This window comes from Xenopus tropicalis, chromosome 6 (assembly GCF_000004195.4).
Source record: "Xenopus tropicalis strain Nigerian chromosome 6, UCB_Xtro_10.0, whole genome shotgun sequence".
In the NCBI taxonomy this organism is placed as follows: Eukaryota; Metazoa; Chordata; class Amphibia; order Anura; family Pipidae; genus Xenopus; species Xenopus tropicalis.
Genome location: NC_030682.2, coordinates 3,135,210 through 3,163,162, shown reverse-complemented (window position 1 = coordinate 3,163,162; position 27,953 = coordinate 3,135,210). Strand labels below are relative to the sequence as shown.

The 27,953-nt window shown below is 43.4% G+C and overlaps 3 protein-coding genes across 6 annotated transcripts; all 3 read right to left on the bottom strand.

Moving 5' to 3' along the window:
- Positions 1 to 4,635: 4,635 nt before the first annotated feature.
- Positions 4,636 to 8,267, bottom strand: LOC105947724 (gastrula zinc finger protein XlCGF8.2DB-like). The gene is made up of 2 exons (XM_031904306.1): positions 7,967 to 8,267; positions 4,636 to 5,976 (listed from the first exon to the last, which is right to left on the bottom strand). The coding sequence occupies exon 2, from the start codon at positions 5,776 to 5,778 to the stop codon at positions 4,711 to 4,713; it is 1,068 nt and encodes a 355-aa protein (XP_031760166.1). The 5' UTR covers positions 5,779 to 5,976; positions 7,967 to 8,267; the 3' UTR covers positions 4,636 to 4,710.
- A 2,838-nt stretch (positions 8,268 to 11,105) lies between these two features.
- LOC116411622 (gastrula zinc finger protein XlCGF26.1-like) lies at positions 11,106 to 21,892 on the bottom strand. 4 transcript variants are annotated; one of them, XM_031904289.1, is made up of 3 exons: positions 21,534 to 21,892; positions 17,730 to 17,898; positions 11,106 to 12,362 (listed from the first exon to the last, which is right to left on the bottom strand). In XM_031904289.1, the coding sequence occupies exons 2-3, from the start codon at positions 17,748 to 17,750 to the stop codon at positions 11,181 to 11,183; spliced, it is 1,203 nt and encodes a 400-aa protein (XP_031760149.1). In that variant the 5' UTR covers positions 17,751 to 17,898; positions 21,534 to 21,892; the 3' UTR covers positions 11,106 to 11,180. The 4 variants fall into 4 exon arrangements, with proteins under 4 accessions (XP_031760149.1, XP_031760146.1, XP_031760148.1 ...); XM_031904286.1 differs by lacking the exons at positions 17,730 to 17,898; positions 21,534 to 21,892 and adding an exon at positions 13,445 to 13,837 and having other exon boundaries at positions 11,106 to 12,510; XM_031904288.1 differs by lacking the exons at positions 17,730 to 17,898; positions 21,534 to 21,892 and adding an exon at positions 13,445 to 13,837 and having other exon boundaries at positions 11,106 to 12,507.
- On the bottom strand, positions 19,271 to 27,422 carry LOC116411639 (gastrula zinc finger protein XlCGF26.1-like). The gene is made up of 3 exons (XM_031904333.1): positions 27,031 to 27,422; positions 25,057 to 26,044; positions 19,271 to 20,359 (listed from the first exon to the last, which is right to left on the bottom strand). The coding sequence occupies exons 2-3, from the start codon at positions 25,915 to 25,917 to the stop codon at positions 19,346 to 19,348; spliced, it is 1,875 nt and encodes a 624-aa protein (XP_031760193.1). The 5' UTR covers positions 25,918 to 26,044; positions 27,031 to 27,422; the 3' UTR covers positions 19,271 to 19,345.
- Between the last annotated feature and the right edge of the window lie 531 nt (positions 27,423 to 27,953).

The following is a 27,953-nucleotide window of genomic DNA, read 5'->3' as shown; positions in this document are numbered from 1 at the left end:
ACTAGTTAAGACAGGTGTCCTTAATGAGGTTGACTAATTGAGTAGAAGTGTCTAACCACTCTGTGGGAGCCAGAACTCTTAATGGTTGGTAGGGGTTCAAAAACTTATTTCACTCAATGAAATGCAAATGAGTTGCTATCTTTTATTTAAAGTTATTTTTCGATTTTCCTTTTGATGTGCTATCTGCCACTGTTAAAATAAACCTACCATTGAAATGATACTGTTCTGAGACTTTTCATTTCTTTGTCATTGGACAAACTTACAAAATCAGTGAGGGGTCAAATAATTATTTCCTCCACTGTATAATTACCCCTTATTGGGGCAGAACAGCCCTATTGGGTTTATTTCATGGTTAAATGATTCCCTTTTCTCTGTAATAATAAAACAGTACCTGTACTTGATCCCAACTAAGATATAATTACCCCTTATTGGGGCAGAACAGCCCTATTGGGTTTATTTCATGGTTAAATGATTCCCTTTTCTCTGTAATAATAAAACAGTACCTGTACTTGATCCCAACTAAGATATAATTACCCCTTATTGGGGCAGAACAGCCCTATTGGGTTTGATTAATGTTTTATTCATTGTCTAGTAGACTTAGGGTATGGAGATACAAATTACGGAAAGACCCCTTATCTGGAATACCCTTGGCCCCGAGCATTCTGGATAACGGGTCCCATACCTTTATTATATTCTAAAGAAATCTCCACATGGTATTAGTGAGCTCACTATAAAACACGGGTTTGCAAACACATTTATATCTGTACATTTGTGCAGTATTATTGTATTATTGAATTATTATTGTTGTGTTTATTTTGCTTTATATGCCTGAGTGACTAAATCATTGTGTAGCCCAGCTGGTTTCCTTGACAGTAAGCCTATTTTCCTGCTTTATGTGGATTTTCACTGTTGATATAAGGACTGCAGCAGTATTTATAGTAATAGGAATGAAGGGACTACAGAGAATTTTAGGTGTTTATTTACTTTGTTGTTAGAACTTAACTGCTAGTGCGGTTTACATTACATTGCACTGTTATTGCTATTTCTGCCTGTTCATACTTTCTGCATTTAATTTTTCTAACTCATTTTCAGCCCAGTTCCTGTGTAATAAATCTGGGGTTACTTCCTGTTTGTGTTGGTATTTACTGGGAATCTTTGGGGTGTCACCACAGTCACAACTACAGTACATCAAGCCATACCCTAGGGTGGGCTACAATTGTTACACTTCTGGTTCCTATAAGGACACAAATGGCGCCACACAACAGATATTGCCAGACACGTTCCACTGATGGATGTGGGGCTCTTATTTTCCAGGAAATTTAAACATTTCACAGTTGAAACTTTAGGCTAAATGAATATGATAAGGATAGATTTTAGTAAAAGATATTTATTTTATGGGCCTAAAGAAATATTAGCTAAGAATCTGCCCTGAGACAGACCCCCCACTGTAGCACAGGGAGGGTAATTTAGTTCCCTTGTTGGTTCATTTGGCCCTGTCTGGCTCCTCCCACCTCCCAGCCCCCTAGCCAGACAGTCTGTCTTCAGTGTCCTTTAGGGGGTATTTGTGAATTACCCCCCTACTGTGAGGGGTTTCCCCCTAATGTGGATTCCAAACAGACTTTCTAAACTGAAAGCTTAACCCTTTCCTGCTCCAACATGAAAATATGTCTTTTGTCTGTCGTGTAACTATCGTGTATCTGTTTGGGTCTGGAACCCACAGAACTCTAATGTTTACTGAACCAGACCTATTCTAACTCCAAATCTACATGGAAAAGAAGAATAATTATAAAGACTGCAAATAACTGCCTCTACATGGTCCCTGTCTGTGTTTCACATGAGGGGTGGGCGTGTCCTAACGGTCCCTGCCAGAAGCACAGTAGGAGGGGGAGAGCCAATCACAGCCCTGCAGTCACACAAGCACAGACAGGCTTCAGTTCCCTATCAGGTCAGCCTAGCTGCTGATTGGCTCCTATCGTACAGTGCCGCTGCCCCCCTGCACAGCCTGGGAAGGGAGGCAGCAGGAAGTGGAACAGATGGGCGGGGCTAGTGGGGTTTTGCTGGAATTTATCAATAAATCAGTCTGAAACACAACATTTTTTAAGCACAATCCTTCCCTATTTAGATGAGTACAACTCATTGGCACAATATTGTTTTCCACATAATATTTCCCCTTTAAGTTGGCACTCAGCCCTAGATATTCCCAAGGCAATTTAGGAAATTTCCCATGGAAAAGGTGTAATTGCCCTTAAGCACATAGAGAATGCACCGAACTCTAAGAAGCACTAAAATAAACATAAAACGAGGAATAAACAAGTGAAATATTGCATTACATTTATTGAGGAATATATTTTACATACAAATAACCCCATAGTGTGTGGGTTGGTACCTACAGATATGATTGGCAGCTCCAATGGCCAATAGGCAATGTTGGAATGGGAGAATATGGAGGAGAAATCAGTGACTGTATCTCTTCCCCTGTATGAATGTTCTGGGGGAGTAGATGAAACCTTCTATTGGGGAAACCCCATTCTGTGCTAGTGAATGGCTTCTCCCCTGTGGGGATGATGGTGTTGCTGGTTGGACTTTGCAGTATAAGGTTTCCCGAATTCCCTACACATGAAAGTTGCTCTCGCACATGAGTTCTCTGGTGTTTGGTAAGGTTTCCCTTTAAAACGAAACTTCTCCCGCAAGCAAAGGGTTTCTCCCCTGTGTGAACAGTGTAATGGCTGCTAAGCTTGGCCTTTGTGGTAAAACGTTTCCCACATTCTGTGCAAGAAAATGGTTTCTCCCCTGTATGAAGTCTCTGGTGATCTGTTAGGATTTTCTTTACTCTAAAACTTTTCCCACATTCTGTGCACATGAATGGTTTTACCCCTGTATGAATCCTCTGGTGCTTGATAAGGTTACTCCTTATATTGAATTATCACATTCTGTACATGCATAGGGTTTCTCCCCTGTATGAAGTCTCTGGTGATCTGTTAGGAATTGCTTTAGTCTAAAACTTTTCCCACATTCCGTGCACATGAATGGTTTCTCCCCAGTGTGAACTCTCTGGTGAATAATAAGTTTGTTTTTTTCTGAGGGAAGTTCCATCTGGGAGTTGGGAATGCTCATTGCACTAAAGCTTTTTCTCAGTCGGATACAGATTTTTCTCTCCAATGTGTGGATTTCCTGGTGTTGGAGAAGTTGCACGGTCTAATGGCCTCTTGTCTTTATCCAAAGAATCAGAGAATTGTCAGCTTCTGGGGCTTCTGTGCTTCTTCTGTTTTTAAGTAAATAAGTGAAAGGGTGAGAAAAAAGAGAATTTTAGTCAATAATTACGTTTTATCAATTTGCATTTTAATCTCCTGCAGGCATTCAAAGCGCGCTTTGGAGAATTTTGTGAGCACACTCATCTTTTTAAGTTCATCACTTATCCACACGAGTGTGCAGTGGACAGCACCGACCTGAGTTACATCCCTGGTGTCTCCGTCAGAGATTTTGAGCTACAAGTTGCTGACCTGAAGGCCTCAGACATGTGGGTGAATAAGTTCAAGTCACTGAATGAAGATTTGGAAAGACTTGCACGACAGCAAGCAGAGTTGGCAAGCAAACACAAGTGGGGAGAAATGAAAAAAACTTCAACCCAGGGACCAGCTGATTGTCACAACTTGGAACACGCTTCCCGTCACATACCACACACTGCAGCGTGTGAGTATTGCTGTACTGACAATGTTTGGCTCTACATATGCATGGGAGCAGTCTTTCTCACATCTAACGAACATTAAGACCAACCTACGATCACGTTTAACGGATGGAAGTCTCAACACCTGCATGAAACTTAACCTCACCACGTATCAACCAGACTACAAAGCCATCAGCAGAACCATGCAACACCAGAGGTCTCATTAATGGTAAGTACTTTATTCATCCCTGGTTAGCAACAGCATAACAACATTATTAAAAAGAATTCAAAGGCTTATTGTACTTTAAAAGTGTTGGTCTTACATAAAATGCACACATTTACTTGTATTTAGTTTTAATAATATTGTATGTAATATTGTACGGAATTACATTTTAAATTATATGTCGTGTTTATGGCTCTCTCAGTCAAAAATGTTCCTGACCCCTGCTATAGATCCTCTCAGGACCCTGTCTGGGTTTCACATGAGGGGTGGGCGTGTCCTAACGGTCCCTGCCAGAAGCACAGTAGGAGGGGGAGAGCCAATCACAGCCCTGCACTCACACAAGCACAGACAGGCTTCAGTTCCCTATCAGGGCAGCCTAGCTGCTGATTGGTTCCTATCCTACAGTGCCGCCGCCCCCCTGCACCGCCTGGGAAAGGAGGCAGCAGGAAATGCAACAGATGGGCGGGGCTAGTGGGGTTTTGCTGGAATTTCTCAATAAATCGTCTGAAACAACATTTTTTAAGCACAATCCTTCTCTATTTAGATGAGTACAACTCATTGGCACAATATTGTTTTCCACATAATATTTCCCCTTTAAGTTGGCACTCAGCCCTAGATATTCCCACGGCATCAAAAACATTTTTCATTTAGGAAATTTCCCATGGAAAAGGTGTAATTGCCCTTAAGCACATAGAGAATGCACCGAACTCTAAGAAGCACTAAAATAAACATAAAACGAGGAATAAACAACTGAAATATTGCATTACATTTATTGAGGAATATATTTTACATACAAATAACCCCATAGTGTGTGGGTTGGTACCTACAGATATGATTGGCAGCTCCAATGGCCAATAGGCAATGTTGGAATGGGAGAATATGGAGGAGAAATCAGTGACTGTATCTCTTCCCCTGTATGAATGTTCTGGGGGAGGAGATGAAACCTTCTATTGGGGAAACCCCATTCTGTGCAAGTGAATGGTTTCTCCCCTGTGAGGATGACGGTGTTGCTATTTGGACTTTGCAGTATAAGGTTTCCCGAATTCCCTACACATAAAAGTTTCTCTCGCACATGAATTCCCTGGTGTCTGGTAAGGTTTCGCTTTAAAATGAAGCTTTTCTCACAATCTGCACAAGCAAAGGGTTTCTCCCTTGTGTGAATCTTGTAATGGCTGCTAAGCTGGCTCTTTGTAGTGAAACGTTTCCCACATTCTGTGCAAGAAAATGGTTTCTCCCCTGTGTGAACCTTGTAATAGCTGCTAAGCTGGCTCTTTGTGGTGAAATGTTTCCCACATTCTGTGTAAGAAAATGGTTTCTCCCCTGTGTGAATTCTCTTGTGCTTTTGAAAGGAGCTCTTGTCGGAGAAGCTTTTCCCACATTCCATGCAAACAAATGGTTTCACCCCTGTATGAATCCTCTGGTGCCTGAGAAGGTTACTCTTTATATTGAATTGTTTATCACATTCTGTACATGCATAGGGTTTCTCCCCTGTATGAAGTCTCTGGTGATCTGTTAGGATTTGCTTTTGCCTGAAAGTTTTCCCACATTCTATGCAGATGAATGGTTTCTCCCTCGTGTGAATAAATTGGTGTTCTGAAAGTTGTCGCTTTTTCCTGAAACTTTTCCCACATTCCATGCACATGAATGGTTTCTCTCCTGTGTGAATTAATTGGTGTTCTGTAAGGCATTGCTTTCGCCCAAAACATTTCCCACATTCTGTGCACATGAATGGTTTCTCCCCCGTGTGAATAGATTGGTGTTCTGTAAGGTGTTGCTTTTGCCTGAAACTTTTCCCACATTCTGTGCACATGAATGGTTTCTCCCCAGTGTGGACTCTGTAATGAATAATAAGTGTTTTTTCCCCGAGAATCTTTTCCCACATTCTGGGCATTCATGTTGTGCCACTGAGGGAAGTTCCATCTGGGAGTTGGGAATGCTCATTGCACTAAAGCTTTTTCTCAGTCGGATACAGATTTTTATTTCCAATGTGTGGATTTCCTGGTGTTGGAGAAGTTGCACGGTCTAATGGCCTCTTGTCTTTATCCAAAGAATCAGAGAATTGTCAGCTTCTGGGGCTTCTGTGCCTCTTCTGTTTTTAATTAAATAAGTAAAAAGAGAATTTTAGTCAATAATAATGTTTTATCATTTTGCATTTTAGCCACTCAAGTTTTTGTTACCCCAATGTTTCTATATATCTGTAACCTTGTTATGGGCTAAGGGGGCCCAGCCTGAAGGCCAGTTAGGGGGGGATTTGGGGTGAGTGCTTATTTGTGCCCTGGGTACCCCTGGAACTATAGCAGGGTGACTGTTACCCCAATGTTTCTATATATCTGTAACCTTGTTATGGGCTAAGGGGGCCCAGCCTGAAGGCCAGTTAGGGGGGGATTTGGGGTGAGTGCTTATTTGTGCCCTGGGTACCCCTGGAACTATAGCGGGGTGACTGTTACCCAATGTTTCTATATATCTGTAACCTTGTTATGGGCTAAGGGGGCCCAGCCTGAAGGCCAGTTAGGGGGGGATTTGGGGTGAGTGCTTATTTGTGCCCTGGGTACCCCTGGAACTATAGCGGGGTGACTGTTACCCCAATGTTTCTATATATCTGTAACCTTGTTATGGGCTAAGGGGGCCCAGCCTGAAGGCCAGTTAGGGGGGGATTTGGGGTGAGTGCTTATTTGTGCCCTGGGTACCCCTGGAACTATAGCAGGGTGACTGTTACCCCAATGTTTCTATATATCTGTAACCTTGTTATGGGCTAAGGGGGCCCAGCCTGAAGGCCAGTTAGGGGGGGATTTGGGGTGCTTATTTGTGCCCTGGGTACCCCTGGAACTATAGCAGGGTGACTGTTACCCCAATGTTTCTATATATCTGTTACCTTGTTATGGGCTAAGGGGGCCCAGCCTGAAGGCCAGTTAGGGGGGATTTGGGGTGAGTGCTTATTTGTGCCCTGGGTACCCCTGGAACTATAGCAGGGTGACTGTTACCCCAATGTTTCTATATATCTGTAACCTTGTTATGGGCTAAGGGGCCCAGCCTGAAGGCCAGTTAGGGGGGATTTGGGGTGAGTGCTTATTTGTGCCCTGGGTACCCCTGGAACTATAGCGGGGTGACTGTTACCCCAATGTTTCTATATATCTGTAACCTTGTTATGGGCTAAGGGGGCCCAGCCTGAAGGCCAGTTAGGGGGGGATTTGGGGTGAGTGCTTATTTGTGCCCTGGGTACCCCTGGAACTATAGCAGGGTGACTGTTACCCCAATGTTTCTATATATCTGTAACCTTGTTATGGGCTAAGGGGGCCCAGCCTGAAGGCCAGTTAGGGGGGGATTTGGGGTGCTTATTTGTGCCCTGGGTACCCCTGGAACTATAGCAGGGTGACTGTTACCCCAATGTTTCTATATATCTGTTACCTTGTTATGGGCTAAGGGGGCCCAGCCTGAAGGCCAGTTAGGGGGGATTTGGGGTGAGTGCTTATTTGTGCCCTGGGTACCCCTGGAACTATAGCGGGGTGACTGTTACCCCAATGTTTCTATATATCTGTAACCTTGTTATGGGCTAAGGGGGCCCAGCCTGAAGGCCAGTTAGGGGGGGATTTGGAGTGAGTGGGTATTTGTGCCCTGGGTACCCCTGAAACTATAACGGGGTGACTGTTACCCCAATGTTTCTACATATCTGTAACCTTGTTATGGGCTAAGGGGCCTGAAGGCCTGAAGGCCAGTTAGGGGGGGATTTGAGGAGAGTATTACAGATAATAATATACAATAAAATAATTACTGAAAGGGCAAAACAACAATTACAGTAACCATATACATATCATAAAGTCTAAGCTAAACCAACAAATAGCAGATCCCAGGGGCCCCAAGCCCCCCAGTAAGTGCAATACAGCATTAAACAAAGGGAGCCCGCGCCCCAATAAATCCCCCCAACATGAATAAATGAGCCATAAGCACAGTATGACATAAGGGCACAAAAGCAATAAGTGAGCAGTATGAGAGGCAAACAAATAGGCAAATCAGTAGCCACAAGCTGAGCCCAGTGGCACAGAATTCAGGGATCAGTGCCAAGGAAACACTGATATAGTTACCTGTCCTTGGGCAGAGTCTCCTCATTAGCCTGCAGAGCCCCTGTACCCTGTACCCACACGTCTCTTCCCCAAACTAACTCAGCTCTCATTCCCGCAGCTTTTTAGCCCATTTTGGATCCCACCCCCTATGGGCGGGGCCTTTGTTTGGGGGAAAAGGTTCCTCCCACAATATGGAAAGGAAGGCTGATGGGTTCCTGTACTCTAACGCCCTTCATTAGCATAGTCACATGTTTATCAAAGGCAGGTAATTAGCATGGGATAACGAGAGGGTGGAGCCTTAATTTGCCCCCTGGGGGAAACTATGTAACACAATAAAGGTGCAGCCTCACTCCCTCAGGCACCAGGGTGAAAGAACTGTGTGTGTTCAGCCACATAGACTCCTGTATGTTGGATTCACAGACACCTCTCTATGTCTCTCAGTCAGAGCTCCCCTGTAGGCTGACTGGCCAGGCTTTCAGGCTTCTTGATTGGCCAGCTGAGTCGAATCCCTCTGCTACAGCCAGTCCATGTTTTGTAACAAATATCCATATATTCTATTGATTCTGTTGCACATGTAGCCCACTTTAGAGAATGTGCTGCTACCTGCTGAGATCTTGTGGCGCTTACAGGGATCCTGAGCCCCGCTTACTTTGGGGAACAGATGTTGCTGTACTATTTGGCGTGCCTCCACCCAGGATAGGGATAGCTTGAACTATAACTCCCCTCCTGAGAACTTGATATTATACTTCTGCTTTGGGGACTCCCAGCACTCCTGGCACCTTGCCCCCTCCCTGGGGTAGTTGCTTACCCGGCAGTGTGGATCCTCCAGATAGTAAGACACTGCACTCTGGTATTATGCCGAACCAAGTGATTTCTTTATTTGCAGAATGGATGACAGATAGGCTTTGCAGGAGTTACAGAACATGTCAGGGAACACTCTTTTCCTTAGGGGACCCTCTCTCCTGGGATACCGTCAATACTCCAGCCAGATGACCCTCTTTTGGGATTCCCTCCGGTACTTCACGCCAAAAGCCCCTCTCTAGGGCACTTCCCGGTACTCCCGCCAAGCGGACACCCCCTTGAGACCTCACCCCGGAATATCACCCGGCTATCCCCCGGATTAGGCAAATCACCTATTACTACCACTTGGTTCCCTGACTCCAGCAATCAGTTCTGGTGGATCTTAATCTCATTAAATCTCCTGTAGGGGCCAAGCTGCCCAGCTAAATAGCCTATCTACCACTCCTAGAGCGGCCTATAACCTTTAGCTCACTAACTACTCCTGGCCTGTAGCTGGCCTCTTGCCAGAGGGTCCCAGGCAGGAAGACCTGGCTGCACAAGGCTGCAGAGCCTTATATACTGTGTGCACCACCCTGTGGCCATAACCCTGAACTGCAGGGATACTCCCTTTCTTAACACAAAAACAACTAGGACCACCCTTAGGTGTCCCATTCCCTAAGGCCACCCTCTAGTGCCTGTCAAAGAAGAACCCATCCTAGGGGCCCAGTTTTGGAGATCCCTACACACACATATAGAGAGGGAACGCAATGTTATTGCACAAACATTAACACAAGTTTATTTATAAGTTATACAAAAGGCAAATTGTAGCTTTATAGGAATAAAATGCCCTGAAGTTATTGTTTCACTACAACTCCCAGCATCCCCTGCAGCTCACTGGGCATGTATGTGTGTAATTGCTGGGCCTTTGTGCCAAATCACTCGGTCGCTGCTGCTCAGAAAGGCAACTGATATGCGGCTTCTGCCATGTTTTTCTCATAAATAACCAGGAAATAAAGTTCTAGGTGTTAGAGACTCGGGGAGAGGGAAAGCGCCAGACTTCTATCAGACAGTAAAGAGGGGCAGGTGGGGGTTGGACTTTAGCTGTCAGTCAAGAATGCTTGGCCCCTCCCACTCCTCTCTGCTCAGAACCCAAACTGCCCGTCAGTACTGAGCCAAGTTGGGCAGATTCCAAATCCTGATACTTCCCCTTTAACTTCTCAATTCCTGTTAACTCTTTATTTTTTTTATAGGTCTTAAATATTTGTATTCCTGTTCTACCACTTTCTAGCTGTTGGGAGGGGGTCACTGACCCCGGCAACCAATAACCATTGCTCTATGAAGCTACAATTTTTTCTTGTTGGTGTTACTTTTTATTCCTTATCTTTCTCTTCACACCATCTCCCATCCATCTTCCAGTCTCTCATATAAACCAGCGCTGAGTTGTTAGGGTGTACTGAGCCCTAGCAACCAGACAGCTGCCGACAATCAACTATATGGTATGGGAATCCCAGCAGAAATACATGCAGACCTGCCCAGCCTTAGCTACAATAATATAATCATCTTTTATCTAAGAGAATGTGACATGGTCAGAGCCAAGTTGGTATATTCCAAGGATGAGCCCACTTGGCAGGAAGTAACAACTCTTTGACTGCTGATATTAGAGACTATAAACTACTGGCCAACTACCACAGCATCCTAGGGCTCCAGCCCTGAGTTTTAAAGGGGAACTAAACTCTAAAAAACTTTCAGCATCTCAATAGCAGCAACGATCCTGGTATTTACAGTTGGTGCTGGTTTCCCTTTGGGCTAAACATTAACCCTATCTGTAACAATGGCCCCTTTATTGGAGCTCCCTATAGATCCTCTCAGGTCCCTGTCTGGGTTCCACATGAGGGGTGGGCGTGTCCTAACGGTCCCTGCCAGAAGCACAGTAGGAGGGGGAGAGCCAATCACAGTCCTGCACTCACACAAGCACAGACAGGCTTCAGTTCCCTATCAGGTCAGCCTAGCTGCTGATTGGTTCCTATCCTACAGTGCCGCCGGCCCCCTGCACAGCCTGGGAAGGGAGGCAGCAGGAAGTGGAACAGATGGGCGGAGCTAGTGGGGTTTGGGGGGAATTTCTCAATAAATCAGTCTGAAACACAACATTTTTTAAGCACAATCCTTCTCTATTTAGATGAGTACAACTCATTGGCACAATATTGTTTTCCACATAATATTTCCCCTTTAAGTTGGCACTCAGCCCTAGATATTCCCACGGCATCAAAAACATTTTTCATTTAGGAAATTTCCCATGGAAAAGGTGTAATTGCCCTTAAGCACATAGAGAATGCACCGAACTCTAAGAAGCACTAAAATAAACATAAAACGAGGAATAAACAACTGAAATATTGCATTACATTTATTGAGGAATATATTTTACATACAAATAACCCCATAGTGTGTGGGTTGGTACCTACAGATATGATTGGCAGCTCCAATGGCCAATAGGCAATGTTGGAATGGGAGAATATGGAGGAGAAATCAGTGACTGTATCTCTTCCCCTGTATGAATGTTCTGGGGGAGGCGATGAAACCTTCTATTGGGGAAACCCCATTCTGTGCAAGTGAATGGTTTCTCCCCTGTGGGGATGATGGTGTTGCTGGTTGGACTTTGCAGTATAAGGTTTCCCAAATTCTCTACACATGAAAGTTGCTCTCGCACATGAATTCCCTGGTGTCTGGTAAGGGTTCCCTTTAAAGCAAAACTTTTCCCACAATCTGCACAAGCAAAGGGTTTCTCCCCTGTGTGAACCTTGTAATGGCTGCTAAGCTGGCTCTTTGTGGTAAAACGTTTCCCACATTCTGTGCAAGCAAAGGGTTTCTCCCCTGTGTGAACCTTGTAATGACTGCTAAGCTTGGTCTTTGTGGTGAAACATTTCCCACATTCTGTGCAAGAAAATGGTTTCTCCCCTGTGTGAACCATGTAATGACTGCTAAGCTGGCTCTTTCTGGTGAAACATTTCCCACATTCTGTGCAAGAATATGGTTTCTCCCCTGTGTGAATTCTCTGGTGTCTCTGAAAGGTGCTCTTGTCGGAGAAGCTTTTCCCACATTCCATGCACACAAATGGTTTTACCCCTGTATGAACCCTCTGGTGGCTGAGAAGGTTACACCTTTTATTGAATTGTTTATCACATTCTGTACATGCATAGGGTTTCTCCCCTGTATGAAGTCTCTGGTGATCTGTAAGGTTTTGCTTTTGCCTGAAACTTTTCCCACATTCCGTGCATATGAGTGGTTTCTCCCCTGTGTGAATTAATTGGTGTTCTGTAAGGTGTTGCTTTCGCCAGAAACTTTTCCCACATTCCGTGCACATGAATGGTTTCTCCCCCGTGTGAATTAATTGGTGTTCTGTAAGGCTTTGCTTTTGCCTGAAACTTTTCCCACATTCCGTGCACATGAATGGTTTCTCCCCCGTGTGAATTAATTGGTGTTTTGTAAGGTGTTGCTTTCGCCTGAAACTTTTCCCACATTCCGTGCACATGAATGGTTTCTCCCCAGTGTGGACTCTGAAATGAATAATAAGTTTGTTTTTTTCTGAGAATCTTTTCCCACATTCTGGGCATTCATGTTGTGCCACTGAGGGAAGTTCCATCTGGGAGTTGGGAATGCTCATTGCACTAAAGCTTTTTCTCAGTCGGATACAGATTTTTCTCTCCAATGTGTGGATTTCCTGGTGTTGGAGAAGTTGCACGGTCTAATGGCCTCTTGTCTTTATCCAAAGAATCAGAGAAGTGGAGCTTCTTTTTTTCAAGCAAATATGTTAAAGAGAAGAAGTAATGACATTCAGATTGGAATCAACAGTAAAAACAAACTGTCAATAATAAAACAAGAACTTTTATATTGTTTTTGTACTTTTGTCAATTGAGTTTCTGCTCGTATTTGCTTTGTTGTTAATTGGCACTTTCACTAAAACAACTGTAATTATGATTAAAGCAGCAGCCCTGCCCTGCTTTATGGCATCAACTATTAACTTACCTAGAACTATAGCCAAGTGACCGCAGCCAAGTGATCTATAAACCTGCTAAGGGCTAAAGTGTCCCATCCTGATAGTCAGGCAACTTGAGGGCACGACAGAGCGTCCCAATCGATCTCCATTTTTTATTTTCAAAATCAACTAAATTTGTTTTCCCGAACGTCTAATATCTACTAGAAAAAAGTCCGAAGAAAAAGTCTTTTTTGAGTTGTCACCATGAAAATCTAGACTTTATCAGTCGCTGCGAGAATTTTAGAGGTTGAGTTTTCAGACAAAGCCCAGTGACATCTCTAAAGTCTTGAAGAAAGAACTTCAAGGGAAGGGAAAGGACCTTCCCCACTGACTTCTACACTTGGTAAGTTTAAACTGGCAAATTTGGATGTTTAGACACATAGTAAATCTCGCAAAGGTTGCAGTGTTTTTTTTCTCTGCAACTTCTAAATAAAAATCTGATTTGACTTTAAAATTAAAAATTGGTGGTTAGTAAATGAGCCCCTAAGTCATGTAATAAACAAAGCATTATTCTTGGAAATAATATATACTGAAATAAGCACTGAAAAGAGCAAAGCAATCACATAAGGGCACAAAAGCAATAAGTGAGCAGTATGAGAGGCAAACAAATAGGCAAATCAGTAGCCACAAGCTGAGCCCAGTGGCACAGAATTCAGGGATCAGTGCCAAGGAAACACTGATATAGTTACCTGTCCTTGGGCAGAGTCTCCTCATTAGCCTGCAGAGCCCCTGTACCCTGTACCCACACGTCTCTTCCCCAAACTAACTCAGCTCTCATTCCCGCAGCTTTTTAGCCCATTTTGGATCCCACCCCCTATGGGCGGGGCCTTTGTTTGGGGGAAAAGGTTCCTCCCACAATATGGAAAGGAAGGCTGATGGGTTCCTGTACTCTAACGCCCTTCATTAGCATAGTCACATGTTTATCAAAGGCAGGTAATTAGCATGGGATAACGAGAGGGTGGAGCCTTAATTTGCCCCCTGGGGGGAAACTATGTAACACAATAAAGGTGCAGCCTCACTCCCTCAGGCACCTGTTTAACATGAATGTCCCACTGTCTGTGTGTGAGTTGGGCCTTTTCTCATTATTATTATTATTATTATCAGGTGAGAGTGCAAGTGCAGTCTAATAATATTCTGGTAACTGTCTCGCCAAAGAGATCAAGAAATGGAACTGGGAATTCCTTCCATGTAACCCCTTGTATCCCTGTTATAAATACAGAATACAGGAGTCATTACAATGGCAATACCCACAGTAAGGTACCAAACAGAACCAGAGCCCAAAGCCAGGCCTGTAACAGGGATATGCAAACACAATCTCACTGTTATACCAAACATTGGCTTTTAAAGCCCTCGCCCTAGTAACTGCCCTAAAGACAGAGCACAGGAAACCCGTTCTGAGAGAAATCCAATTACAAAGCAAAATGAATTCTCTCAGAAATGGAATAAGTTCTTTACTGGCTCCAACTATTGCTTTGCAACAGGCCCCCAGCGCTCTACTATTGTCCCATATAGATGCAATTGGCAAATACAATACCTGCCATGCAGAAATGGTAACATGTATAAGGGAGTTAAACGATCTACGAGAAAAATATTTGTATCTTTCTAACATTCCATTAAAAGTAATGAAATCTACTGAAACTGAGCCCATTGGGGGAACAGTAACACAGTCTCTGCTTATTCTGATGTATTTGAAAAGCATAAACACAGGAAAAATGAGAGACAAAATCCCGATACAGAAAGACATAGTTCTGCTGCACTAGATGAGCCAGATATATAGGGTTTAATAGCCTGTGTTACCGAGCCCATAATGCACAACTTACAGAAGGGAAAGATAATGGTTGGGCGCTGGGTACTTTGGGAAACAGGGAAAGTGTGAAGCACTATGGGAACTTTCCCACAATTAGTGGCTGTGAAAATCACTGCACTTTAAAATTCAGGAATTGTTAAAAAACTCAGTGGAAAACTCCGACTTACAGAAAAACTGTCTCCCATAGACTCCATTTTAATGAAATAATTCAGGTCACGAACCCTATAATAATAAAACAATACCTGTACTTGATCCCAACTAAGATATAATTACCCCTTATTGGGGCAGAACAGTCCTATTGGGTTTATTTCATGGTTAAATGATTCCCTTTTCTCTGTAATAATAAAACAGTACCTGTACTTGATCCCAACTAAGATATAATTACCCCTTATTGGGGCAGAACAGCCCTATTGGGTTTATTTCATGGTTAAATGATTCCCTTTTCTCTGTAATAATAAAACAGTACCTGTACTTGATCCCAACTAAGATATAATTACCCCTTATTGGGGCAGAACAGCCCTATTGGGTTTATTTAATGGTTAAATGATTCCCTTTTCTCTGTAATAATAAAACAGTACCTGTACTTGATCCCAACTAAGATATAATTGGGGGCAGAACAATCCTATTGGGTTTGATTAATGTTTTATTCATTGTCTAGTAGACTTAGGGTATGGAGATACAAATTACGGAAAGACCCCTTATCTGGAATTCACTTGGTCCCGAGCATTCTGGATAACGGGTCCCATACCTTTATTATATTCTAAAGAAATCTCCACATGGTATTAGTGAGCTCACTATAAAACACGGGTTTGCAAACACATTTATATCTGTACATTTGTGCACAAGTGACAATCGTCAAAGTATTATTTAATTATTATTATTGTGTTTATTTTGCTTTATATGCCTGAGTGACTAAATCATTGTGTAGCCCAGCTGGTTTCCTTGACAGTAAGCCTATTTTCCTGCTTTATGTGGATTTTCACTGTTGATATCAGGACTGCAGCAGTATTTATAGTAATAGGAATGAAGGGACTACAGAGAATTTTAGGTGTTTATTTACTTTGTTGTTAGAACTTAACTGCTAGTGCGGTTTACATTACATTGCACTGTTATTGCTATTTCTGCCTGTTCATACTTTCTGCATTTAATTTTTCTAACTCATTTTCAGCCCAGTTCCTGTGTAATAAATCTGGGGTTACTTCCTGTTTGTGTTGGTATTTACTGGGAATCTTTGGGGTGTCACCACAGTCACAACTACAGTACATCAAGCCATACCCTAGGGTGGGCTACAATTGTTACAGTTACACTTCTGGTTCCTATAAGGACACAAATGGCGCCACACAACAGATATTGCCAGACACGTTCCACTGATGGATGTGGGGCTCTTATTTTCCAGGAAATTTAAACATTTCACAGTTGAAACTTTAGGCTAAATGAATATGATAAGGATAGATTTTAGTAAAAGATATTTATTTTATGGGCCTAAAGAAATATTAGCTAAGAATCTGCCCTGAGACAGACCCCCCACTGTAGCACAGGGAGGGTAATTTAGTTCCCTTGTTGGTTCATTTGGCCCTGTCTGGCTCCTCCCACCTCCCAGCCCCCTAGCCAGACAGTCTGTCTTCAGTGTCCTTTAGGGGGTATTTGTGAATTACCCCCCTACTGTGAGGGGTTTCCCTCAAATGTGGATTCCAAACAGACTTTCTAAACTGAAAGCTTAACCCTTTCCTGCTCCAACATGACAATATGTCTTTTGTCTGTCGTGTAACTTATTATTATAGGATTTTAACACATAACTCTAATGTTTACTGAGCCAGACCTATTCTAACTCCAAATCTACACGGAAAAGAAGAATAATTATAAAGACTGCAAATAACTGCCTCTACATGGTCCCTGTCTGTGTTTCAAATGAGGGGTGGGCGTGTCCTAACGGTCCCTGCCAGAAGCACAGTAGGAGAGGGAGAGCCAATCACAGCCCTGCAGTCACACAAGCACAGACAGGCTTCAGTTCCCTATCAGGTCAGCCTAGCTGCTGATTGGCTCCTATCGTACAGTGCCGCTGCCCCCCTGCACAGCCTGGGAAGGGAGGCAGCAGGAAGTGGAACAGATGGGCGGGGCTAGTGGGGTTTTGCTGGAATTTATCAATAAATCAGTCTGAAACACAACATTTTTTAAGCACAATCCTTCCCTATTTAGATGAGTACAACTCATTGGCACAATATTGTTTTCCACATAATATTTCCCCTTTAAGTTGGCACTCAGCCCTAGATATTCCCAAGGCAATTTAGGAAATTTCCCATGGGAAAGGTGTAATTGCCCTTAAGCACATAGAGAATGCACCGAACTCTAAGAAGCACTAAAATAAACATAAAACGAGGAATAAACAACTGAAATATTGCATTACATTTATTGAGGAATATATTTTACATACAAATAACCCCATAGTGTGTGGGTTGGTACCTACAGATATGATTGGCAGCTCCAATGGCCAATAGGCAATGTTGGAATGGGAGAATATGGAGGAGAAATCAGTGACTGTATCTCTTCCCCTGTATGAATGTTCTGGGGGAGGAGATGAAACCTTCTATTGGGGAAACCCCATTCTGTGCGAGTGAATGGCTTCTCCCCTGTGGGGATGACGGTGTTGCTGGTTGGACTTTGCAGTATAAGGTTTCCCGAATTCCCTACACATGAAAGTTACTCTCGCACATGAGTTCTCTGGTGTTTGGTAAGGTTTCCCTTTAAAACGAAACTTCTCCCGCAAGCAAAGGGTTTCTCCCCTGTGTGAACAGTGTAATGGCTGCTAAGCTTATCCTTTGTGGTAAAACGTTTCCCACATTCTGTGCAAGAAAATGGTTTCTCCCCTGTATGAAGTCTCTGGTGATCTGTTAGGATTTTCTTTACTCTAAAACTTTTCCCACATTCTGTGCACATGAATGGTTTTACCCCTGTATGAATCCTCTGGTGCTTGATAAGGTTACTCCTTATATTGAATTATCACATTCTGTACATGCATAGGGTTTCTCCCCTGTATGAAGTCTCTGGTGATCTGTTAGGAATTGCTTTAGTCTAAAACTTTTCCCACATTCCGTGCACATGAATGGTTTCTCCCCAGTGTGAACTCTCTGGTGAATAATAAGTTTGTTTTTTTCTGAGGGAAGTTCCATCTGGGAGTTGGGAATGCTCATTGCACTAAAGCTTTTTCTCAGTCGGATACAGATTTTTCTCTCCAATGTGTGGATTTCCTGGTGTTGGAGAAGTTGCACGGTCTAATGGCCTCTTGTCTTTATCCAAATAATCAGAGAATTGTCAGCTTCTGGGGCTTCTGTGCTTCTTCTGTTTTTAAGTAAATAAGTGAAAGGGTGAGAAAAAAGAGAATTTTAGTCAATAATTACGTTTTATCAATTTGCATTTTAATCTCCTGCAGGCATTCAAAGCGCGCTTTGGAGAATTTTGTGAGCACACTCATCTTTTTAAGTTCATCACTTATCCACACGAGTGTGCAGTGGACAGCACCGACCTGAGTTACATCCCTGGTGTCTCCGTCAGAGATTTTGAGCTACAAGTTGCTGACCTGAAGGCCTCAGACATGTGGGTGAATAAGTTCAAGTCACTGAATGAAGATTTGGAAAGACTTGCACGACAGCAAGCAGAGTTGGCAAGCAAACACAAGTGGGGAGAAATGAAAAAACTTCAACCCAGGGACCAGCTGATTGTCACAACTTGGAACACGCTTCCCGTCACATACCACACACTGCAGCGTGTGAGTATTGCTGTACTGACAATGTTTGGCTCTACATATGCATGGGAGCAGTCTTTCTCACATCTAACGAACATTAAGACCAACCTACGATCACGTTTAACGGATGGAAGTCTCAACACCTGCATGAAACTTAACCTCACCACGTATCAACCAGACTACAAAGCCATCAGCAGAACCATGCAACACCAGAGGTCTCATTAATGGTAAGTACTTTATTCATCCCTGGTTAGCAACAGCATAACAACATTATTAAAAAGAATTCAAAGGCTTATTGTACTTTAAAAGTGTTGGTCTTACATAAAATGCACACATTTACTTGTATTTAGTTTTAATAATATTGTATGTAATATTGTACGGAATTACATTTTAAATTATATGTCGTGTTTATGGCTCTCTCAGTCAAAAATGTTCCTGACCCCTGCTATAGATCCTCTCAGGACCCTGTCTGGGTTTCACATGAGGGGTGGGCGTGTACTAACGGTCCCTGCCAGAAGCACAGTAGGAGGGGGAGAGCCAATCACAGCCCTGCACTCACACAAGCACAGACAGGCTTCAGTTCCCTATCAGGGCAGCCTAGCTGCTGATTGGTTCCTATCCTACAGTGCCGCTGCCCCCCTGCACCGCCTGGGAAAGGAGGCAGCAGGAAGTGCAACAGATGGGCGGGGCTAGTGGGGTTTTGCTGGAATTTCTCAATAAATCGTCTGAAACAACATTTTTTAAGCACAATCCTTCTCTATTTAGATGAGTACAACTCATTGGCACAATATTGTTTTCCACATAATATTTCCCCTTTAAGTTGGCACTCAGCCCTAGATATTCCCACGGCATCAAAAACATTTTTCATTTAGGAAATTTCCCATGGAAAAGGTGTAATTGCCCTTAAGCACATAGAGAATGCACCGAACTCTAAGAAGCACTAAAATAAACATAAAACGAGGAATAAACAACTGAAATATTGCATTACATTTATTGAGGAATATATTTTACATACAAATAACCCCATAGTGTGTGGGTTGGTACCTACAGATATGATTGGCAGCTCCAATGGCCAATAGGCAATGTTGGAATGGGAGAATATGGAGGAGAAATCAGTGACTGTATCTCTTCCCCTGTATGAATGTTCTGGGGGAGGAGATGAAACCTTCTATTGGGGAAACCCCATTCTGTGCAAGTGAATGGTTTCTCCCCTGTGAGGATGACGGTGTTGCTATTTGGACTTTGCAGTATAAGGTTTCCCGAATTCCCTACACATAAAAGTTTCTCTCGCACATGAATTCCCTGGTGTCTGGTAAGGTTTCGCTTTAAAATGAAGCTTTTCTCACAATCTGCACAAGCAAAGGGTTTCTCCCTTGTGTGAATCTTGTAATGGCTGCTAAGCTTGCTCTTTGTAGTGAAACATTTCCCACATTCTGTGCAAGAAAATGGTTTCTCCCCTGTGTGAACCTTGTAATAGCTGCTAAGCTGGCTCTTTGTGGTGAAATGTTTCCCACATTCTGTGTAAGAAAATGGTTTCTCCCCTGTGTGAATTCTCTTGTGCTTTTGAAAGGAGCTCTTGTCGGAGAAGCTTTTCCCACATTCCATGCAAACAAATGGTTTCACCCCAGTATGAATCCTCTGGTGCCTGAGAAGGTTACTCTTTATATTGAATTGTTTATCACATTCTGTACATGCATAGGGTTTCTCCCCTGTATGAAGTCTCTGGTGATCTGTTAGGATTTGCTTTTGCCTGAAAGTTTTCCCACATTCTATGCAGATGAATGGTTTCTCCCTCGTGTGAATAAATTGGTGTTCTGAAAGTTGTCGCTTTTTCCTGAAACTTTTCCCACATTCCATGCACATGAATGGTTTCTCTCCTGTGTGAATTAATTGGTGTTCTGTAAGGCATTGCTTTCGCCCAAAACATTTCCCACATTCTGTGCACATGAATGGTTTCTCCCCCGTGTGAATAGATTGGTGTTCTGTAAGGTGTTGCTTTTGCCTGAAACTTTTCCCACATTCTGTGCACATGAATGGTTTCTCCCCAGTGTGGACTCTGAAATGAATAATAAGTGTTTTTTCCCCGAGAATCTTTTCCCACATTCTGGGCATTCATGTTGTGCCACTGAGGGAAGTTCCATCTGGGAGTTGGGAATGCTCATTGCACTAAAGCTTTTTCTCAGTCGGATACAGATTATTCTCCCCAATGTGTGGATTTCCTGGTGTTGGAGAAGTTGCACGGTCTAATGGCCTCTTGTCTTTATCCAAAGAATCAGAGAATTGTCAGCTTCTGGGGCTTCTGTGCCTCTTCTGTTTTTAATTAAATAAGTAAAAAGAGAATTTTAGTCAATAATAATGTTTTATCATTTTGCATTTTAGCCACTCAAGTTTTTGTTACCCCAATGTTTCTATATATCTGTAACCTTGTTATGGGCTAAGGGGCCCAGCCTGAAGGCCAGTTAGGGGGGGATTTGGGGTGAGTGCTTATTTGTGCCCTGGGTACCCCTGGAACTATAGCAGGGTGACTGTTACCCCAATGTTTCTATATATCTGTAACCTTGTTATGGGCTAAGGGGGCCCAGCCTGAAGGCCAGTTAGGGGAGGATTTGGGGTGAGTGCTTATTTGTGCCCTGGGTACCCCTGGAACTATAGCAGGGTGACTGTTACCCCAATGTTTCTATATATCTGTAACCTTGTTATGGGCTAAGGGGGCCCAGCCTGAAGGCCAGTTAGGGGGGGATTTGGAGTGAGTGGGTATTTGTGCCCTGGGTACCCCTGAAACTATAACGGGGTGACTGTTACCCCAATGTTTCTACATATCTGTAACCTTGTTATGGGCTAAGGGGCCTGAAGGCCTGAAGGCCAGTTAGGGGGGGATTTGAGGAGAGTATTACAGATAATAATATACAATAAAATAATTACTGAAAGGGCAAAACAACAATTACAGTAACCATATACATATCATAAAGTCTAAGCTAAACCAACAAATAGCAGATCCCAGGGGCCCCAAGCCCCCCAGTAAGTGCAATACAGCATTAAACAAAGGGAGCCCGCGCCCCAATAAATCCCCCCAACATGAATAAATGAGCCATAAGCACAGTATGACATAAGAGCACAAAAGCAATAAGTGAGCAGTATGAGAGGCAAACAAATAGGCAAATCAGTAGCCACAAGCTGAGCCCAGTGGCACAGAATTCAGGGATCAGTGCCAAGGAAACACTGATATAGTTACCTGTCCTTGGGCAGAGTCTCCTCATTAGCCTGCAGAGCCCCTGTACCCTGTACCCACACGTCTCTTCCCCAAACTAACTCAGCTCTCATTCCCGCAGCTTTTTAGCCCATTTTGGATCCCACCCCCTATGGGCGGGGCCTTTGTTTGGGGGAAATGGTTCCTCCCACAATATGGAAAGGAAGGCTGATGGGTTCCTGTACTCTAACGCCCTTCATTAGCATAGTCACATGTTTATCAAAGGCAGGTAATTAGCATGGGATAACGAGAGGGTGGAGCCTTAATTTGCCCCCTGGGGGGAAACTATGTAACACAATAAAGGTGCAGCCTCACTCCCTCAGGCACCAGGGTGAAAGGGCTGCTTCACCTTCACCTTCATATTTAGTATGAGTGTATAACTCTGTACAACTGTGTGTGTTCAGCCACATAGACTCCTGTATGTTGGATTCACAGACACCTCTCTATGTCTCTCAGTCAGAGCTCCCCTGTAGGCTGACTGGCCAGGCTTTCAGGCTTCTTGATTGGCCAGCTCAGTCGAATCCCTCTGCTTCAGCCAGTCCATGTTTTGTAACAAATATCCATATATTCTATTGATTCTGTTGCACATGTAGCCCACTTTAGAGAATGTGCTGCTACCTGCTGAGATCTTGTGGCGCTTACAGGGATCCTGAGCCCCGCTTACTTTGGGGAACAGATGTTGCTGTACTATTTGGCGTGCCTCCACCCAGGATAGGGATAGCTTGAACTATAACTCCCCTCCTGAGAACTTGATATTATACTTCTGCTTTGGGGACTCCCAGCACTCCTGGCACCTTGCCCCCTCCCTGGGGTAGTTGCTTACCCGGCAGTGTGGATCCTCCAGATAGTAAGACACTGCACTCTGGTATTATGCCGAACCAAGTGATTTCTTTATTTGCAGAATGGATGACAGATAGGCTTTGCAGGAGTTACAGAACACGTCAGGGAACACTCTTTTCCTTAGGAGACCCTCTCTCCTGGGATACCGTCAATACTCCAGCCAGATGACCCTCTTTTGGGATTCCCTCCGGTACTTCACGCCAGAAGCCCCTCTCTAGGGCACTTCCCGGTACTCCCGCCAAGCGGACACCCCCTTGAGACCTCACCCCGGAATATCACCCGGCTATCCCCCGGATTAGGCAAATCACCTATTACTACCACTCAGTTCCCTGACTCCAGCAATCAGTGCTGGGAGATCTTAATCTCATTAAATCTCCTGTAGGGGCCAAGCTGCCCAGCTAAATAGCCTATCTACCACTCCTAGAGCGGCCTATAACCTTTAGCTCACTAACTACTCCTGGCCTGTAGCTGGCCTCTTGCCAGAGGGTCCCAGGCAGGAAGACCTGGCTGCACAAGGCTGCACAGCCTTATATACTGTGTGCACCACCCTGTGGCCATAACCCTGAACTGCAGGGATACTCCCTTTCTTAACACAAAAACAACTAGGACCACCCTTAGGTGTCCCATTCCCTAAGGCCACCCTCTAGTGCCTGTCAAAGAAGAACCCATCCTAGGGGCCCAGTTTTGGAGATCCCTACACACACATATAGAGAGGGAACGCAATGTTATTGCACAAACATTAACGCAAGTTTATTTATAAGTTATACAAAAGGCAAATTGTAGCTTTATAGGAATAAAATGCCCTGAAGTTATTGTTTCACTACAACTCCCAGCATCCCCTGCAGCTCACTGGGTATGTATGTGTGTAATTGCTGGGCCTTTGTGCCAAATCACTCGGTCGCTGCTGCTCAGAAAGGCAACTGATATGCGGCTTCTGCCATGTTTTTCTCATAAATAACCAGGAAATAAAGTTCTAGGTGTTAGAGACTCGGGGAGAGGGAAAGCGCCAGACTTCTATCAGACAGTAAAGAGGGGCAGGTGGGGGTTGGACTTTAGCTGTCAGTCAAGAATGCTTGGCCCCTCCCACTCCTCTCTGCTCAGAACCCAAACTGCCCGTCAGTACTGAGCCAAGTTGGGCAGATTCCAAATCCTGATACTTCCCCTTTAACTTCTCAATTCCTCTTAACTCTTTATTTTTTTTATAGGTCTTAAATATTTGTATTCCTGTTCTACCACTTTCTAGCTGTTGGGAGGGGGTCACTGACCCCGGCAACCAATAACCATTGCTCTATGAAGCTACAATCTTTTCTTGTTGTTGTTACTTTTTATTCCTTATCTTTCTCTTCACACCATCTCCCATCCATCTTCCAGTCTCTCATATAAACCAGCGCTGAGTTGTTAGGGTGTACTGAGCCCTAGCAACCAGACAGCTGCCGACAATCAACTATATGGTATGGGCATCCCAGCAGAAATACATGCAGACCTGCCCAGCCTTAGCTACAATAATATAATCCTCTTTTATCTAAGAGAATGTGACATGGTCAGAGCCAAGTTGGTATATTCCAAGGATGAGCCCACTTGGCAGGAAGTAACAACTCTTTGACTGCTGATATTAGAGACTATAAACTACTGGCCAACTACTACAGGATCCTAGGGCTCCAGCCCTGAGTTTTAAAGGGGAACTAAACTCTAAAAAACTTTCAGCATCTCAATAGCAGCAACGATCCTGGTATTTACAGTTGGTGCTGGTTTCCCTTTGGGCTAAACATTAACCCTATCTGTAACAATGGCCCCTTTATTGGAGCTCCCTATAGATCCTCTCAGGTCCCTGTCTGGGTTTCACATGAGGGGTGGGCGTGTCCTAACGGTCCCTGCCAGAAGCACAGTAGGAGGGGGAGAGCCAATCACAGTCCTGCACTCACACAAGCACAGACAGGCTTCTGTTCCCTATCAGGTCAGCCTAGCTGCTGATTGGTTCCTATCCTACAGTGCCGCCGGCCCCCTGCACAGCCTGGGAAGGGAGGCAGCAGGAAGTGGAACAGATGGGCGGAGCTAGTGGGGTTTGGGGGGAATTTCTCAATAAATCAGTCTGAAACACAACATTTTTTAAGCACAATCCTTCTCTATTTAGATGAGTACAACTCATTGGCACAATATTGTTTTCCACATAATATTTCCCCTTTAAGTTGGCACTCAGCCCTAGATATTCCCACGGCATCAAAAACATTTTTCATTTAGGAAATTTCCCATGGAAAAGGTGTAATTGCCCTTAAGCACATAGAGAATGCACCGAACTCTAAGAAGCACTAAAATAAACATAAAACAAGGAATAAACAACTGAAATATTGCATTACATTTATTGAGGAATATATTTTACATACAAATAACCCCATAGTGTGTGGGTTGGTACCTACAGATATGATTGGCAGCTCCAATGGCCAATAGGCAATGTTGGAATGGGAGAATATGGAGGAGAAATCAGTGACTGTATCTCTTCCCCTGTATGAATGTTCTGGGGGAGGAGATGAAACCTTCTATTGGGGAAACCCCATTCTGTGCAAGTGAATGGTTTCTCCCCTGTGGGGATGATGGTGTTGCTGGTTGGACTTTGCAGTATAAGGTTTCCCAAATTCTCTACACATGAAAGTTGCTCTCGCACATGAATTCCCTGGTGTCTAGTAAGGGTTCCCTTTAAAGCAAAACTTTTCCCACAATCTGCACAAGCAAAGGGTTTCTCCCCTGTGTGAACCTTGTAATGGCTGCTAAGCTGGCTCTTTGTGGTAAAATGTTTCCCACATTCTGTGCAAGCAAAGGGTTTCTCCCCTGTGTGAACCTTGTAATGACTGCTAAGCTTGGTCTTTGTGGTGAAACATTTCCCACATTCTGTGCAAGAAAATGGTTTCTCCCCTGTGTGAACCATGTAATGACTGCTAAGCTGGCTCTTTCTGGTGAAACATTTCCCACATTCTGTGCAGGAAAATGGTTTCTCCCCTGTGTGAATTCTCTGGTGTCTCTGAAAGGAGCTCTTGTCGGAGAAGCTTTTCCCACATTCCATGCACACAAATGGTTTTACCCCTGTATGAACCCTCTGGTGGCTGAGAAGGCTACTCCTTTTATTGAATTGTTTATCACATTCTGTACATGCATAGGGTTTCTCCCCTGTATGAAGTCTCTGGTGATCTGTAAGGTTTTGCTTTTGCCTGAAACTTTTCCCACATTCCGTGCATATGAGTGGTTTCTCCCCTGTGTGAATTAATTGGTGTTCTGTAAGGTGTTGCTTTCGCCAGAAACTTTTCCCACATTCCGTGCACATGAATGGTTTCTCCCCCGTGTGAATTAATTGGTGTTTTGTAAGGTGTTGCTTTCGCCTGAAACTTTTCCCACATTCCGTGCACATGAATGGTTTCTCCCCAGTGTGGACTCTGAAATGAATAATAAGTTTGTTTTTTTCTGAGAATCTTTTCCCACATTCTGGGCATTCATGTTGTGCCACTGAGGGAAGTTCCATCTGGGAGTTGGGAATGCTCATTGCACTAAAGCTTTTTCTCAGTCGGATACAGATTTTTCTCTCCAATGTGTGGATTTCCTGGTGTTGGAGAAGTTGCACGGTCTAATGGCCTCTTGTCTTTATCCAAAGAATCAGAGAAGTGGAGCTTCTTTTTTTCAAGCAAATATGTTAAAGAGAAGAAGTAATGACATTCAGATTGGAATCAACAGTAAAAACAAACTGTCAATAATAAACCAAGAACTTTTATATTGTTTTTGTACTTTTGTCAATTGAGTTTCTGCTCGTATTTGCTTTGTTGTTAATCGGCACTTTCACTAAAACAACTGTAATTATGATTAAAGAGGAAAGTGTAATAAATTAAAGCAGCAGCCCTGCCCTGCTTTATGGCATCAACTATTAACTTACCTAGAACTATAGCCAAGTGACCGCAGCCAAGTGATCTATAAACCTGCTAAGGGCTAAAGTGTCCCATCCTGATAGTCAGGCAACTTGAGGGCACGACAGAGCGTCCCAATCGATCTCCATTTTTTATTTTCAAAATCAACTAAATTTGTTTTCCCGAACGTCTAATATCTACTAGAAAAAAAGTCCGAAGAAAAAGTCACTGTAAGAAAAGTCGCAAAAAACTTGACTTTTTTGAGTTGTCACCATGAAAATCGAGACTTTATCAGTCGCTGCGAGAATTTTAGAGGTTGAGTTTTCAGACAAAGCCCAGTGACATCTCTAAAGTCTTGAAGAAAGAACTTCAAGGGAAGGGAAAGGACCTTCCCCACTGACTTCTACACTTGGTAAGTTTAAACTGGCAAATTTGGATGTTTAGACACATAGTAAATCTCGCAAAGGTTGCAGTGTTTTTTTTCTCTGCAACTTCTAAATAAAAATCTGATTCGACTTTAAAATTAAAAATTGGTGGTTAGTAAATGAGCCCCTAAGTCATGTAATAAACAAAGCATTATTCTTGGAAATAATATATACTGAAATAAGCACTGAAAAGAGCAAAGCAATCACATAAGGGCACAAAAGCAATAAGTGAGCAGTATGAGAGGCAAACAAATAGGCAAATCAGTAGCCACAAGCTGAGCCCAGTGGCACAGAATTCAGGGATCAGTGCCAAGGAAACACTGATATAGTTACCTGTCCTTGGGCAGAGTCTCCTCATTAGCCTGCAGAGCCCCTGTACCCTGTACCCACACGTCTCTTCCCCAAACTAACTCAGCTCTCATTCCCGCAGCTTTTTAGCCCATTTTGGATCCCACCCCCTATGGGCGGGGCCTTTGTTTGGGGGAAAAGGTTCCTCCCACAATATGGAAAGGAAGGCTGATGGGTTCCTGTACTCTAACGCCCTTCATTAGCATAGTCACATGTTTATCAAAGGCAGGTAATTAGCATGGGATAACGAGAGGGTGGAGCCTTAATTTGCCCCCTGGGGGGAAACTATGTAACACAATAAAGGTGCAGCCTCACTCCCTCAGGCACCTGTTTAACATGAATGTCCCACTGTCTGTGTGTGAGTTGGGCCTTTTCTCATTATTATTATTATTATTATTATTATTATCATTATTATTATTATCAGGTGAGAGTGCAAGTGCAGTCTAATAATATTCCATGGTTTATAAAGATATTCTAAAATACTTACCTTTTTATCGAGGCAAAACCCAATTGTTAGATTTGTAAATGTATTTGTACCAGTCGGCCAATCAGAAATACCTGAAAGAGCTGCCAGATTAAATAATCTAGGATCAGGAATGTTAAGGCCACCAAAACATTTAAGTTGCTTTAGTTTGTCCAATAACAGTTTTGCTTTTCTCCCTTTCCAGAAATGTGTTGGAAATAAGAGTCTGGTTCTTTAACATCTTTGTGTTTAAGTAATAACGGTAAGTGGAGAAGGCGAGAAATTATTTTGGGAAAAATGAGCTTTTTACAAAAGGCAAAGTCTTTATTATTATAGTAAAAGCATCAAAGAAACATAATGGGCTCAACCCCACAACATGCCCAGCTCGGCTTTATGCATTTCGTGGCCCTTAGCCACTTCCTCAGAAGCCGAGTAACCCTCCCAC

Bases quoted from the DNA above. Each gene is read 5' to 3' on its own strand.
- LOC116411639 (XM_031904333.1), bottom strand. From the start codon at position 25,917: ATGAGCATTCCCAACTCCCAGATGGAACTTCCCTCAGTGGCACAACAT. The intron at 20,360-25,056 runs GGAATTCATGTG...ATTATTCATTTC, and splicing joins GAACCCTTACTAGACACCAG to AGAGTCCACACTGGGGAGAA.
- LOC105947724 (XM_031904306.1), bottom strand. From the start codon at position 5,778: ATGCCCAGAATGTGGGAAAAGATTCTCGGGGAAAAAACACTTATTATT.
- LOC116411622 (XM_031904289.1), bottom strand. From the start codon at position 17,750: ATGAGCATTCCCAACTCCCAG. The intron at 12,363-17,729 runs ATGGAACTTCCC...CCCAACTCCCAG, and splicing joins TGAGCATTCCCAACTCCCAG to ATGGAACTTCCCTCAGTGGC.